Source organism: Mya arenaria, chromosome 6 (assembly GCF_026914265.1).
Source record: "Mya arenaria isolate MELC-2E11 chromosome 6, ASM2691426v1".
NCBI lineage: Eukaryota > Metazoa > Mollusca > Bivalvia > Myida > Myidae > Mya > Mya arenaria.
Genome location: NC_069127.1, coordinates 16,686,431 through 16,703,306, shown reverse-complemented (window position 1 = coordinate 16,703,306; position 16,876 = coordinate 16,686,431). Strand labels below are relative to the sequence as shown.

The 16,876-nt window shown below is 34.3% G+C and overlaps 1 protein-coding gene across 1 annotated transcript; it reads right to left on the bottom strand.

The window, feature by feature from the left end:
• Positions 1-15,087: 15,087 nt before the first annotated feature.
• On the bottom strand, positions 15,088-16,098 carry LOC128237588 (aerolysin-like protein). The gene has a single exon (XM_052953178.1). It carries the CDS (start codon positions 16,096-16,098, stop codon positions 15,088-15,090), a length of 1,011 nt encoding a protein of 336 aa, XP_052809138.1.
• Positions 16,099-16,876: the final 778 nt, after the last annotated feature.

Sequence of the window (16,876 nt, the reverse complement as noted above, 5' to 3'; positions counted from 1 at the left end):
ACAACTGTAAATTGTTATTCAATTGTGCTGAACTATTTCAGTGAACACATTGTCATCAATGTGGAAACAACGAATAATCGAAATATAACGTCAGACTGTATTACATATACTGGAAACATTTTTTTTCAACTATATATCCTATTGTCCTATGTGTGGTTCTGTAAAGATGTACATATTGTTATGTCCTGTGGGTCGTTTGTAAAGAGAACAAGCTATAACTGCATCGATATATGTCATATGGGTCGCTTTGCAAATCATAAGTGTATAGATTTCAATGTGTTTCATATATGTCGTCCGTAAAGAGTCCAATTAATAATTGTATAGAGTCTGATGTATGTCCTATAGGTCCACCATAAAGAGTCCAAGTAATATATGTATATAATCCCGTGTATTTCCACTTCGCGCTTTATGAAGCATCCTATCCATAACTGTATAGATAACAATGCTTTCCTGTATTCTGTTCGTAAAGAATCTATACACTCTATTTTTCATTGTGCCGCCTGGAGTTTTATTTCGTTTCATTTATCTAATAAAAGATTCCGCATTGATTATCGAATTACGAAAGATTAACACTCGTCATTCTGTAAAAGACATATGCCGATTTTTACATTATAGTGTGGAAAAGACCGATCTCAGTTCGTAGTTCTACAAATGTACATATGGATGATTGAGGTTTTAATTAAATATATATTTATGGATAGCTCCGCATTAACCATGCCTTTCTTCCTTCTTACGTCTCCCGGAATATTTCGCTATCACTCGGCTTAAAAGGATAAACCAATTATGGACACTAAGGACCATGGATATTTCGAACAATATTCTGGATTACGGATGATCTATACGGCGACACTTTTAACCATGATGTGGGGGCACTAAGGACAATGCTTGAAAACAGGTTGGATAATAAATATATTAAATTTCTAGTATAATACTGTAGAGCTTTCATGTCTAAAAAATTATGTATGGTATTATTTTTAAGGCTAATCTGTATTGTACTGTATAATTGAACACGCATTAGATAACATATGAATTGACACATGAGTGCAAATTGATGGCATTTGGTTCGAGCAGAGCAAACGTAAGTAAGTACCATAATTTCATACTTAGAGAAAGTATTATTTGTCTTCTAAATTACAATAAACACTATAATTCTACCATTAGTTCAGAAATGGACCACAGTCTGTATTGAAACGTAAGATATTAGCGAATTTGGACCATGTTTCAGATTGCATACATTTTTAACAGGTTTGTGAATAAATGCAACTGGTCTTAATTGCGATCTTTACATAAAACATATTGTGTAAAAACAATATTCTTTTGACGCCAAAGATCTTGCCAAGATCGTTAAGAATAGAGGTTAATTACCAGGTATCTGATATTGATAGTTAAGGTAAACTAAGATCACAACTTCATATAACGCATGCATTATAACGAATGTCGACTACATCAACATTATAAGATGGGAGAGAACTCCCATACATAAAGTGCCTCCGGAGGCGGTCAGAGCTATAATTCTTGCAAAATGCACAATTTCACATCATTATAATAATGTTCCAAGTTTTAATCAATTAGTAGCAGTGTTTGAGTTCTGCTCCGGACCAAAATTATGTGAAACAAAAAGAAAAGTCATTATATGAATAAGAAGAAGAGAAATGACAAATAAAGTTTGTCTCCCTTACCGCCGAAGGTGATCCATATCTAGACCTAAACTAAAACACTACATCATGGTCCGAAGTGTCTGATTGGTATTGGCCATAGTTAGAACTATCCTGAGTTGAGAAGTTCCGGTTCGTTAGCTCCATCAACTCATCTACGTTTTTTTCCTAGTGACATTTACCATAAAGGGTAATGGCGAAAATTTCTATTACTTTATTTCTAAACTAGTAAATTGACTTCTGTCTACGTGGTCTTGTAGGTCTGCAAGTGTTCAAAAGTCTGCTTTGCGATTGCAAGAGTTCAATTTCACAAATGCATGATAAATATATACACACACAAATGTGAGGGATATTTAGAACGAATTTTACGAAATACGGATCAGATAGTGGAAATTAAAACATCAGGACATTTGGCAACGAATAGCCTCCATACTGTGTCCACCGTAAAAAGACTGGATCGGAACTGTATAGAATAGAATGCATGCCCTGTATGTCCAATTCTTTGCAATAAGTTAAAACGTATTATCTATTTATTAAATGCTTTCCTATGATTAATTATTATAGATATCACTGTTCGGAAATTGTTTAATAATGTTTTGAGCATTTGAATCGTTTTGCTGTCCAAATCAAACATCAGCGCAAATATATCCGGGACAAAATATCAATGCCATAATTTCCAAGACGCAAACAAACTATTTTCCCACCTTTTCTGTTAGATTAAACAATCTTTGATGGCAATTTATAATAGTTTTTAGTATTGTTTAGTTAGATGTCGTTTATATTGCATCTGATGAATTCCGAGAACTGATTATTCTTTCGTATGTCTAAGCAATCTTGCAAAGTTCATTCTTATTAAGATTTATAAGTGACCAAAAACAAGACCGAATACTATATTTGTTCTAACCCTGATTATCGAAGTAGATATTTTGCCCAGTGTAGACATCAATGGTCTCATTTGAAATAAGCTCCAAGGATTTTGTGGGCCGTTTTAAGTTATCACACAAATTACCAGTCCAAAAGTGCATTAAATAGTTTTAGGCATTTACATATCCTGCAAGTGCTTTATAATATTCTGTGATATTTTTTCAAGTATTGCTGAATGATATAATTTATTATTATGTATTATGTAATTACAAAGTGTATATAAGATGTGTTTTAAACTGAAACAACATCAATCAATCAATCAATCAATCAATCAATCAATCAATCAATCAATCAATCAATCATCCGAAAATCAAACAATCATTCGATCGATAAATAAATTCAACATTTTATCAATTAAATTGAATAATTAGTAGAACAGCTCAGCCCTTTAAAATGTTGTACTTTCGGTTTTACTTTTGAAAACGCTGTGTGCAACTGTCTGTTTAATCAAGTATCTTGCAACTTTCCTCTGTAAACCATTTAAATCTATTTAGACACTTGCATAATACTTTCGGAATTCTTTGTACACAACCAGCTTGGCAATCAATGTCAATTGCTGTTTGTCACGCCAGCTCGACATTCATTTTCGGAATGTTGGCTGTTCTTTGTTCAGCCATTCTGACAGCATTCACTGTAGTTTTGAGAGCTAGCTCAACAACTATTCTTTGAATAGTTCATTTTTGTAAGGTCAATCCTGCCAGCATTACATTTATTTTCCTAATGTCATGTGTCCATCGTCAAGCCAGGTCATCATTCCATGTCGTTTGTGGAGCAAGCTCAAATTCGAATCTCGAATGTCGTTTGTCGAACCATATTTAATATATATATAATAGGTGGCAGTTCTGTGCACTTTCAAGCCTGTTTTTAGTCTTATGTTATTTATCTTATCAAACAAACGCGAATACAAGCCTGTTTTTAGTCTTATGTTATTTATCTTATCAAACAAACGCGAATATTAACTAGATAGCTATCGCGAAAATTGAGTGGTTGACACGAAACAATTCGCGAACGTTAACAGGTTATCTTACGGCAGTTATATGCCACCATAGCTTTTGTATTCAAGAAGAGGAGTTCAGATATATTAATGTCCTACACATTGTTATAAATAAGACAAGTGTACAATTCTCCATAATAAATCAGTATTGTGATGGACATGATATAATTAAGAAATTAACAATGTTTTGTAAATTGTTTAATACATGCATGTGTGATTCTATTTGTTCTGAGGGCTAAACTCCTTTGCGTACAAGGTCTATAACATTGAATATGTTTTCAACACAGGTGATAGGTTCGATGGGGGACAACCTGGTACTGCAGTACGGCTCCTACTGATTACAATAATCTGGTCCCTTCATGTCAATGGAACTGAGGTTAACCTTGATTGCATATTTTCTAGCAACAAATATTGAAATTGTTGTTTTAACAGCATCTGTCGCACGGTGGAGAACCCATGTGACTTATTAGTAAGGTGCACGACAAGAAATGTAAACAAAAGGTCTCGGATCATGTAGTTTTTTTAAAGATTTGTATCTATTTACTATATAATTATTTTTATCACATGCTTACGCTTGTTTTCATTGTAATATACCCATAACGAATAGTTTTATCTTAAGTGTAAGATAACATATCAGACAACTCTTTTGGCTAGACTAATCACACGCGACCTAGATATTCCTCCGCGTTGTTTAAAAACAAACTAGTTTAAACGCCAACCAATACTTACCTCAATAATGAAGCTGTAGGACTTCCGGTTAACAAATGGTTAACGATTCATAGTGCCAGAAAGCATCTTGTTGAAACACATTCTGATAACAAGGTTCCGCCAAACAGATAATGCAGATCACTTGTCACAAAAATATCCAGTCAGTCAACAAATAGAGCCACATTAGTGACAAACAACACACGAACATTTCAAACATCTCCATCTTGACAAATATAGGCTATTTGCAATCAACGTCAGTTTAATCAGCTGTTGTTTACCAAAAACACACATACGAATTCCGCAGCACATGCTTCTCAATACAATTCCATGACGGCTAGAACATCGTGTTCGCTGGAAACATTCTTGGTGGAACTTCATCAAATTGTGTACTTATTGTGTTTGGGGTTTTTGTTAAAATTGTTCGTTTTTCAAGTTGTTGGATATTTTACTTCACGTTTTTATATTTGTGACTTGTTAAGCGCTTTATCAGAATTGAAACTTGATAACTGCTTGCTATTTTGTCATTTTCATTTGGAACTATTGATATGGCGCATCGATGACATTCCACTCTGAGTACTTTGGCTGTCAAACAATGGGTTCAGAAAGTGGAAATAAAAACACGGTTTTAAGCATATGATAAAAACAGATCTGACACTCGTTGTCATTTTATACAAGATTTTTATTAAACTCGTCCATCAAAGACGTTAGTAAGCTCGTCAAAGGCTCTCTTACGAACAAATTTCATGAACTCGTTTTATAAAATCTTGTCTTAAATGACAACTTGTTTAAGATCCTATATGTATATAGTTTTTCACATTAAAACTATTATTTATTTATGATTGTTTTAAATTTATATACTTACATCTGTCGAACACATACAACTACTTGTGTATTTTTCGGCAAAAAAATTGTTTAGGTGTTACGATTTGGCATTTACAGTTAACATTCTTACACAGTTGTAGTTGCTGATATTGTCAGGACAGGGGCCAGGCAGAGATTTGGATGGTTACTTGTAGGAAGGGAATGACCCAATCATATGAGCAACCATGTACGCTTCAATTTCTGATAATTTCAGCAAAATCTAATAGTATTTAAATTAAATGATAAATGTAATACTTCATTTTAACAATACTTTTCAAAGATTGTTTTCTAGCAAGCTAGATTATTACATTTTTACCAACTACACATAACTGTAGCGTGATGTTATTCCCATGTATACAATGCTAAGTTGACAGGTTTATAATGTATACGAGTATCCTTCAAGTTATACTCTTGAAAGAACTAACCATTTTACGATGGTAAGTCAACTAGCGGAACAGTGCGCGTGTTGACTGGCCGTACAGCCGAGAAAACTTGTCCATCTTACTTTTTGTAATTGTTTGCATAAATATAATAAGGATTGGCTTTTGTAAATACTTGTTCCTATATTGTACCTATTTATATGCTTTTATTTCCATGTCACAAGCTCATTGTTACGTTTTGTTATGAATATGTGTTGTTCATTACGGGAAATAGCTCTTTGGAGTAATGTTTCTTGTTATCATAAACCCGACTTCTTGTATTTCGTATCTTGAGTTATGTGACGAGGCAGGCGTTCGACCTATTACCGAGGGTGGATCGTGTGATGCATACTCGTGCTTTACTCTGCCAACTGTATAACCCGCTGGATCAATTGTGCAGTATATTTCTTTGAATAGAATTACCTTTATTCCTGAGAAAGTGTTTTGGCGATATGTTTATTCTTTAAGTTGGATAAATCAAGGTCATGCTATTCTATTTACACATATTTTTGGATTTTCTTTCAATATGTCTGACTGTTTTGTTGCTATTGTACATGCAGAGGAGTTAAGCAAACGCATCTGTTTAGTTGTTAGAATCGTTTGTACTTTAAATCCGATATAATTGAAATCTAAACTGGAATGTCTGCCATTTTTAGTTTTTATAATATTATTTTGAGAATAGATCCAAACTATGCGCTTGTATCGTTAATGGTTATACGAAACATTACCTTCATCCCACTATTAAGAATGTTGATACACGCAAAAGATATCGTATCAAACTTTCTTTTAGCAAAAAGGGTATAGATCTATTTAAATGGTATATTCAAGAAAATGTATATCCACGATGCTTTAAGAATAAAGAAGTGCCAGTAATATGTTATAAATATAAATAGCCTATTAGAAATTTCATATCTAATTATAATAAAGTAGTAGCAGACGATGACATTTCTGCAAATACACCTTCTTCTTGAGATTGTCTTGACTCAATGTACCGCTACGACCCTGTTGGACATATGGTTACAGGAGATTATAATTCTATTAAAAACAATCTCAGAAAGCTGCTAATTAAATAAAGGTCCTAAATACCGGATAGCATCTGAAATTAATTTCCATACATGTAAATTAGAATTGACAGACTTTTTATCAAAATATTGTAAAAGCTGGTGTTAAAGAGAAGGATTCAAACTTAATGCCTTAATGACGTGGATGAATAAAATGTTGTACCTAATAGATAAGAAAACAGAGTTTTTCAACAATAATCCATTGGCCCTACGCCAAAGTCTATTTCGATATCTCCAAAGCTGATCATGGATATCAAATATCTACATAAAAGAACTGGTATTTGTACTAGCTGACAAAGCAGCTAATAATGTACTCATAGATTGACGTTTATATTATGTTAATACTATAATTGAAAAGTTACAATCTTCTAGAACCTACATTCCTAGCCAACTCGATGAAGAAAGTGTTATTGAAAAGGATCTTGATTCTAATGCTAAATTTCAAGTTCTGTTGAATGAAGATCATGAAAACATTCCTACAATACACTGGTTACCTAAAATGCATAAAAATCCGTATAAATCAAGATTTATTGTTAATTCCATTTCTTGTTATACTAAACAAGTTTCAATTTTACTAACATCCTGCTTAACTGCTATTAAGTTTCATGTATTCAAATACTGGAGCAAAGTTTATGAGAATTCTGGAATTAATCTCTTTTGGTCTATCAATAATTCTTTAGATTTAGTTAATGATTTTGAAAGAAGACGATATAAGGTATTAAGTGCTTAATACTTATGTCTTTTCAACGCTCTATACATCTATTCCACAATATTTAGTTACAAACAAATTGACTCCTCTTATCGACATGCACAGATACCATTGAAGTTTTAAATTTTGTACTTAATATTTCTTTTCTAAGATTCGGTAAATGTTTATATAAGCAAACACTTGGCATTTCAATTGGTGCCAATTATGCACCTTTACTTGCAAACCTCTTTTCATACTGCTATGAAAGTGAATATATGTTGAAATTATCTAAATCTGAAGATCTCGCTCTTGTTGAGCATATGATATATTATTTTTTTCTGAAACGCGGATCTTTAAAACTACTAATGTAGACATAGACCATTTTCATTGTTTTTCTTAAAATGTAATAAAAAAGCTAAACGTAATAGTGGAGGTGTAATAATTTACTATAAACAAAAATATTTTGGTTATATAAAACTCATTTCTATTAATACTAATGGATTAGTTTGGATTAAGTTAGACAAAACATTCTTCGGAACAGATAATGATATTTATATCTGTAGCTGCTACATTCCACCTGAAGATTCTAATGTCTATAAAAAACATTAATTCACAATTATTCGAATTTGACTTTTTTGAATTATTGTCTTATGATATAAGGCATTATAGCCAACTTGGAGATATACTTATAAAGGGAGACTTGAACTCAAGGGTAGGCCAGAGGTCAGATAGTGTACAAAATATTAATCTGGACCGATTTGTTGACATGCCGTTAAATGATTTACCTGCTGATTATTTACCAAAAAGATCGTCGTTTGACAATAAATCTAAGGCCACAACAAATTGATCATTTGTTCGTCGAATTTGCCGCACCTAAAATTCGAAAAACGAAAAAAAAAATAAAAAACTTTTTTTTTGCGCCCGCACTTACTATTTGGCCGCGCATATTATATTTTTTTTAACTTCTGAATTTCCTCTATTTTCTGAAGTTTTTTTTACTTAAAATTTGAACCTGCAACGTCGACTTCGCCTTTTTTTGAAGGTATTTCCATGCTTTACATTCTCCGCGAGCAAACTTTCCTCGTGTCAGGACAAAATCAGGTCCGGGTAACCGCAAAACAGCCGATATTTGTTGACAGTCTTTTTTGTCGGGAATATTTTGCAGGACGCACCGTTGTTATCTATTTCCGGTATTAATTTGCAGGATACTTTCAGTTTTCGTTAATGTAAAATACACATTTTTAATTGAAAATCAGTGTCATAGTCAATGGATTATAGTCTTCAGTAAACAACAACAGTTTCACAGCGTCGAAGGAAATAATTATTTGTGTGTGTTTTAAGTAATTCATTGTTTTGTACTCAAAATTTAGTGTTAAATAATAACTAAATCAGATTTTGAGTGCAAAACTTATATTAAAATACACGGACACTCGACTTACAACAAATGAACATGTTTTCGTGAGTTATTTTTTAAATTCTAAAATGCATTTCTCAGTTTTATACTCGTAATTGATAAAAATAGAAGGACTTGTAAATGTTTCAGAAACAGTCTGTATTTATGCACCATTCAATTGTAACCATGCCCCCCAGGACCGGGGGTATACCGGAGATAGCCGGTGAAATGGGCCGTGTTGTCACCTTCCAGGTGGCCCCGCAGTGCCGTTGGTTTTACCCGGGGTTGCTGGACCGAAAGTCAAAGTCCCCGCTATTCCCCGGACCTTGGGGGTCGTGGTTACAATTGACTAGTGCACGGACCTATAAACCATTGGTTCGTGGTAAAGGCGAGGTCTTGAAAGGGAAACATCTTTATTCCACCACCTGCATTAATATAATGACCGGTGCAGATTTGTTTAATACTGCTTCAATTGTGTTGTCCCGCAATTTAATCGGCAGTGTCTTAAGTAATAGTAAAGCACTGGATCTTATTGCCATTTGTTATATATTGAGACAGATTTTCATGTGATACAATCAAAACCTTTTCATTTATATTTAAATTAAGAACCTATGTTTGCAATTAAAAAGCATTTCTTGACATATTGCATGATAAATTTAGTAAGAAATAAACTTTTTAATTTTTATTTTATTTTTCGCCTTGCGCTCGCCTCTGAATTGCCTTAAATTTAAAAAAAAGTATTTTAATTTTTTTTTTCGCTCGCTCGCGTCTACTTTTTTTGGGCAAAATCCGTAGAACAAATGATCAATTCGTTGTGGCCTAACGGTTTCGGAAATAAATTATTAACGGTCTGCAAAGAAAACAGTATTTTTATTGTAAATGGTCGCAAAGAAGTGGGAAAATTTACTAGCTATAATCTGATCAGGAATTGATTAGCCGCTAGTGTTGTTGATTATGTTATTGTCAATTATGATAAGTTTCAGTTGATCGATCATTTTGAAGTGCATGAACTAAATGAATCTTCGGACCACTGTCCATTACATTTTACAATAAATCTAAACAATATGAAAAGTTGCAATGAAATTTTTCATGTGATAAAATTATGTGGGATGTTTCTAAAAAGGAACAATTTTTATCAAAACTAAATGATAATAAGCCTCATTTTGATAATATTGTTGAAAATTTATTAAACGATTGTGTGGATTTAAACACTTGTATCGATGATTTTTCAACCTTGATATATGATATATCATTTGCTGTACATGGTAAAACCATTCGTATTACAGGTAACAGAAATAGTTCACCACACAGAAAACAGTCGCTATGGTTTGATAACACGTGTAAGCAACGTAAAAAGGATTTTTATAATTGTAAAAGGCTGTATATTGAATATCCTACACTTGATAACAGATTATTATTTTTGAATGCTAGGGCTTTGTATTGTAAAGCCAAGCGTTAAGCTAAACAAAGGTATTCATATATTGAATAATGTACATTAGCTATACTTAGCCAGACTAATGCTTGATCCTTTTGGAAATATATTAATAAGTATAAAGGTAAAAAAAATACAAATTTTAATGACATAAGTATTGATGAATTTGTTCAGCATTTCAAAAATAATTCAAATACACCCCACCCCAGCAATTTCGATTTTAACGATTATCCTGATTCTATGAATACTATTGAAACCAATGAATTTGATTGCGGCCTCGTGCTCGGTGTCAATGTCGTCTGCTTACATTGTGGCGTGCCAAAGGATTTCGGTATGCGGTGGGCAGAAAAACAGCCATTTCCAGGACTTTGTTCCCCTAGATTGATGCGTGGCGGATGAAGACACTGTCCAGCTGAATCTCTCCGTGGCCCACTCCATTCTCTCGTTATTGTCACGCTCCTGGATCCACTAAATTCTAACGTTTGCTTACGATCTGTGCCGTTACTAAATACCTGATGCGCAACCGTTGTTGGTGTAGGAAAGGTCTCAAACGACAATAAACTTGATACACAAACAAATAAACACCATATACACTGATACAAACAGACCACTCACTCATCCAAACAGCTTTATCGATAAATGATTGGTTACCGCACAGAACAATCAGTGAAACATGAGCTCTGACCCAAATCTACTAGGGGCTTAAACTAGTTTGCATGGCCATAACCTCAACTTGTCCCAACATTTATCAATAATTACTAAATTAGAAAATTAAGTCTCATTAGAGCACGCATCAACTTGAAAACACCCCTAGCTTTATATATTATACATGTAGAGGGTTGTTAGTGGAGTATGTGTTGTTGTCCCATCGTTCTGGTTTGTGATTGATTTTGTTTGTGTGTTCTATGTCATTGGCCTGTGCCATCGAACAGTGTTCATGTTAAAACTTTTGACTCTTTCATGGTTTCGAATTATGTCTTCTTTAAGTTTAGTTATGAAAGTGTATCATTGTGCAAACAGAAAGGGAAAACACAATGAAATTAAAATAAAACAAAAGAAATTTATAAATGTTGTGTAATAACCCTGGAGATAAAAAACGAAATGAATCGTAAAACGCCAACATCAATTAGAATGGGAACACACATTTTGAAGAATTTGAATAGAGTTCCTTTTTTGTAAACACTATCCATCAAACTATATTATTACAACCATTTTAAGGCCAACGAAAATGAAAACAATAAACGTCCGGTGCTAAGCTACCTTAATAATAACAACATACGATAAAAATTCCATGATTTTCGTAAAATGTTTTATGATAAACTTTCAGATCTACTCGTTATTGCTGTGACCAAACTGAATAAGAGTTTCAACAACAACAACAACCTATTACTGCTTATGGATACACGCTAGAAAGACGAGATCGACACTGTCATTTCCGAGGACTGACGACCTTCACACGAGCTGATCTCCCCTTCAAACACCGCAGGGACCTGCAAAATGATCAATTTGAGTACCTGTGCTACGAGTTGTCACTTGAGAGGCGTCAGATACTGACTTTGACTATTAAAAAGTGTTTCGGCTACTGAGCTTGTTTCTGTAGTTTTTCATAAAATATTTGGACAAGATGTTGATAACTTTTGAACATATCATACCGGGTCGATTTATGAATTACTGAAAGAAACACATTGTAATCCTCTTCTTAACATATGTGATAACTTTAGCCTGGAAAATATTATCTCTCTACCTACATGTTTTATGAAGATTCGGCCAACAATTATTGATGTCATCCTAACCTATGCAATGTCTTTCATGTGTAAAACTGTCTACTTAATTTAGCGACTGCCACAACCTCATAACAACTAGTTTAAGAGAACAATGTGAGCCATTTATGAAAAAGAAGGTCTTACAAAACAAGTTTACAACATTTTTTTAAATGAACATCTTTCCCATGTACCGTTTCATTTCGCCCATATCTTTTAGAACATGAAGATATCTATTGGGCTCACGAACATGTATTATAGCAAGTCATTGACGAGCATGCCCAGGGAAAACTGAATAAATCTCGAATCTAGCTCTCCTTACAGGAACTCTAGGTACCGTTAACATATTACAAGGCTCGTCAAGCAAGAAACACCTATAATAGAAATCAGAACATAGCTATTTTTTTTCAAGAACGATGTAAAGGAAGATCCAAATCTTAAGACTTCTGGTCGACAATTAAACATATTCTCTCACAGAAACCTATAGATAATTCGGATAATCCAATAATACTCAAAGACAACATAGGAATGTATGTTTCTGATAAAAAGCTGTGGGCAAAAACTAGAACTCAGCTTAAATATACTTTAAATGTTTAAATCAAAATAGTCTTAAGCTAGAACAAGCTACCCATTTTTTTAAGAAAGATGACCCCTTTTTAGAAAAGATAAATAGACCAGTCAGTATTTTACCTTCAATGTCAAAATTATATGAAAGGTTCATAAGTGAGCAACTGATAAGTCATTTATAAAGCAATTCTCACCCTTCCCTGGCAGCTGTAAGAACAACATATGGATGTCAAAAACCCTTATTAAGGCTGGTAAAAGACCTTAATGAGACCTAATATGTAGGTGCAGTTCTAAAAAAGCATTCGACTGCCTAACCCATGAGCTCATCTTAGACAATCTCAGCCTAATGCATATGGTGTCTCAGCTTAAAAGGGACTTTATTCCTCAACACCTTTCTCAATGACATCTTCTACTCCAGCCTTGTATAATTATGCAGATGACAATAATCTTTTTTATGTATGATAAAAACCATGATATTGTTAAGACCAGTCTTGAACTTTTTGATAAACTGGTTTACTTCCAATCAAATGTAGGCTACCCTGACATATTTCAAGCAATCTCAGTTGACTCAAAGTCTGTTATGAAAAAGCAAACACTTAAATATACATAATCACATTATTGTTTGTGAGAAGTAAGTTAACTTTTAAAAGTTGAGGTAGATAAAAAAATATGCTGATTTCAATATTTATAAAAGCAGCTAAGTAACTAAACATCCTTCAACGATTTTGATAATCAATACTAAGCTTATTACCTTTAAATCTTTTATAAGATCCAATTTCAACTAATATCCTGTGGTTTGGCATTTTTATAGCAATACCAATACAGAAAAATGAAAAGAAAAATTCAATACAGAGCTTTAAAATTTGTTTTAAATGATTACACCTCAACGTACGCAAATCTTCTTCATAAAGTTCAATAGCCAAGATTACATCTGAGCAGGGTAAGATGCGTCGCTTACTTATAAATGTTTGTACGGTTTATCACCTGAACCTTGTAATTTTAGTCTCAGATAAATCAGAAGGAACAACTAAATATTGGAAGAATTATATCGGTCTTGAAGCCAGTCAGGTATGGAACAGCATCCCAAAGGAAATAAGGTGATCTCAGCGGAATTTAGAAGGCTGATCCGCACCTGGACAAGCCCATCATGCAAATGCTCGATGTGCATATAAACCTTTATAACTTCAAAAATAAGAAATAAAAAGAGAATTATAAGGCGTAATATCTTTTATCCTTTGTCTCCACGGGAAGTGAGTTTTGTTTTCAGTGGAATGGACTACACCCTCTGGAAAAAATGTGTAGATACCAGAAAACATTTCAGCGGGCATTTTGAATATGAGTAAAAATATAATAATATATTACACGACCGTAAGTCTATTCATGAATGTTTCAAATTCATATTTTTATTACAATCTGTAATACAAATACAAATACGTGTGTGCTTTTTTCGGCAAGTGTTTGTTAAGGTATTACTATTTGAAATTTATGATTGATATTCTTACACAGTGGAAGGTGCTGATCTTGTCAGGACAGTGGCCGGGAACAGGTTTGGATGGTTACTTGTAGGTAGGGATTAATCAAATCATAGAAGCATCCATGCCTTTATACACTACTGTTTCTGATATTTTCAGCAAAATCTGATAATATTAGAATTACATGATAAATAAAGTACCTCCTCTTAACAATTTTTTCAAAAGCAAAAATGTCATTTTTACCAACTTAATGTTATTAACATTTTTGCTGCTTTAAGCTTATAAGATTACCTAAATTTATACTGACCGATCCAAGGCGGTACCTAACAATCCTTGATAAACATGCCTGGTTTTTTATATATAGCATGTATGCACTGTGCTGTTTGTGGAGTTTTGTGCTGTTCTTCCATGTTTCTTGTTTGTGGTTTTATGTTCTATATCTTAGACGTTTATCCAGTGCCATTAAACCGGGTTTATGTTTAAACTTTTTGCTTCTGTGCTTGTTTCTGTAGCTTTTCGCATAATCTTAAAAGAACTGACCATTTAACAGTGATGTCGAGAGGAACAGTGCGCCTGTGGATTGCCCGTACTGCCGGGAAACTAGTTGATGTTATCACTGTATACAGTGTTCTATGCATAAATATATAAAAGGCTTTTGTAAATAATTGTTTCTATATTGTACCTGTTTAAAACTGTATGCCTTTATATCTAGGTCACCCATCTCTGTAATGTTTTGATATGTTATGTATGTTTGTTATTCATGTCGGAAAATAGCTCAATGAGCTAATTGTTCTTGTTAGCATATACCCAACATTAATAAACGATTTTTGTATCTAGTATCTTGTTATGGGATTTGAGCGAATCGTGTATGGTAATGACACGAATATTTATAGTCGCGTTTGTAAAATAATAATTGAAATAAAAATATACAAGACAAGGTTTCGTTGAATTCTAACAAACAGATACAGCTTTTATAATTTAAAATTATAATTTGATATTTTCAACAGAGTATTCATATATTCAATTTCAAAGATTACAATGGAGAAAAAGTGTGGTTAAATGGAAATCATATAAAATGAAACATACTTCATTAAGAGTTTAATTGTGCACTGTTATACATATCACGCCTATATGTTATATTTCGATTTAACAACTAATTGCCTTGATATGGCCCTAGGTCATCAATTGTGACGTTCCCGGATCTGGCATTCAGCCCGTTGTAAACGCCATTTGCTTTGTATCGATAAGTTTTCCCATTTGTCAACTGAAGCTCCATCTCGGCCTCGTACTCGGTGTCAATGTCGTCTGCGTACATTGTGGCGTTCCCAAGGATTCTCTTATGCGGTGGGCAGACAAGCGGCCACTTCCAGGACTTCGTTTCCGTGTGGGATGTTGATACAGAATGCGTGGCTGATGCAGTCACAGTCCAGCTAAATCCCGACGTGGTTGAAGCGACTTCCGGTATTCCGGCTGTAACTTCAACGCTTAGGGTCATTGAGAGTGTGGCGGTCATGCTCCATTCTCTCTTTATTGTCACGCTCCTGGATCCACTCAACTCGAACGTTTGCTCACGATCTGTGCCGTTACTAAATACCTGATGGGCAACCGTTGTTGGTGTACTTGCAACAATCTCCATATCTAACTTTGGATAGTTCACGTTCGTCAAAGTCGCCCGAGAGATTGGACAAAGCATTGCAAAGCCCAAACGGTCAACATCTTCACCTGCTGCTCCAAATATTCCACAGCAGATACCGGAACCTACTTCCGGCCAATAACGACCGTCATCGGTTAGATTGCTAGAAAATATTCCCCAGGATCTTTGTTTGTTTGTCTCTAGGAAAATCGCACCCAGTCGCCGGCGCCCTAATACCGAAGAGTACGGGCCACTGGCTTGGACGTTGAGCTTCGTGATCAGTTCCCCAGCCCGGAAAGTGAATTCACCGGGCGTGCCCCCACTCTTGCCGACCAATTTGCTGCTTCCATCGCTCATAGATACCTCAACGCCTATAATGCGCCAATCATCTTTCCATGCCTTAATTTTAGTCAATACCGCTCCTTTGTCCAATTTAACGAAATCAAACTGAACTCCACCCTCACCACCGGAAGCATTGTTGTCCGTAAAATAATCCCTACTAATAGAACTCTCTGGAAAAACAAACGGCATCCTTGCGTTCAGGTAGGTCAACGTATAGTGAGGTTATGGAGATTGCAATCTCACATATAAGTACTGTCGCTGGTATGAGCTAACTACACGAACCTGCAGGCGGAAAAGATAAAGTAAGTTCAAGTGTTTAGTATCAGGTTAAGCACATGTCCATAATCATAGCTAATGAACAGCTCAAGTTTGTGCACACTAAAATGCTTACGATCAGCATTGACCGAATTGTTTTTGTATTCACAAGAGATCTACGCATGTCTCTGTTTGCTTAAATGACAGAACAGTTGATGTGTAAAACATTAACCTTATATCAAAAAGACTAATGAAGAAAGACAAGATTTATATGTGCAACAATTAAGTATGAAAATGATCGTTTTCGAGTAGGCGATCCAGAGGCTCGTATCGGACACAATGGTAACTACGTATCTCGTTTTCGTTTCCAGATTTTTTGGTTTCCCCGCATCAATTCCGTTTTCGTACTTAACCAATAAGATATCTTCCGTAAATCAGCTCCGTGTTTAACCATCTCCGGAACGGCTTGGTATCCGACGCCTATTTCTATTGTTGTATATTTCAATTAACAATGCTTTGCTTACTCGTGATTGACCTACTTATTTGCTTGAGTTTTAGTAACTTATATAATGCGTAAAAATTAATAGTTTGTCCTTCTATCACTGCCTTTTATTATCGTTATTTTACCTGTCACATGTCGACTGCTTGATATGTTTACTTACCAGCGTGGCAAATAACATAGATGAAGGTCGATAACAGATCCCTACCACTC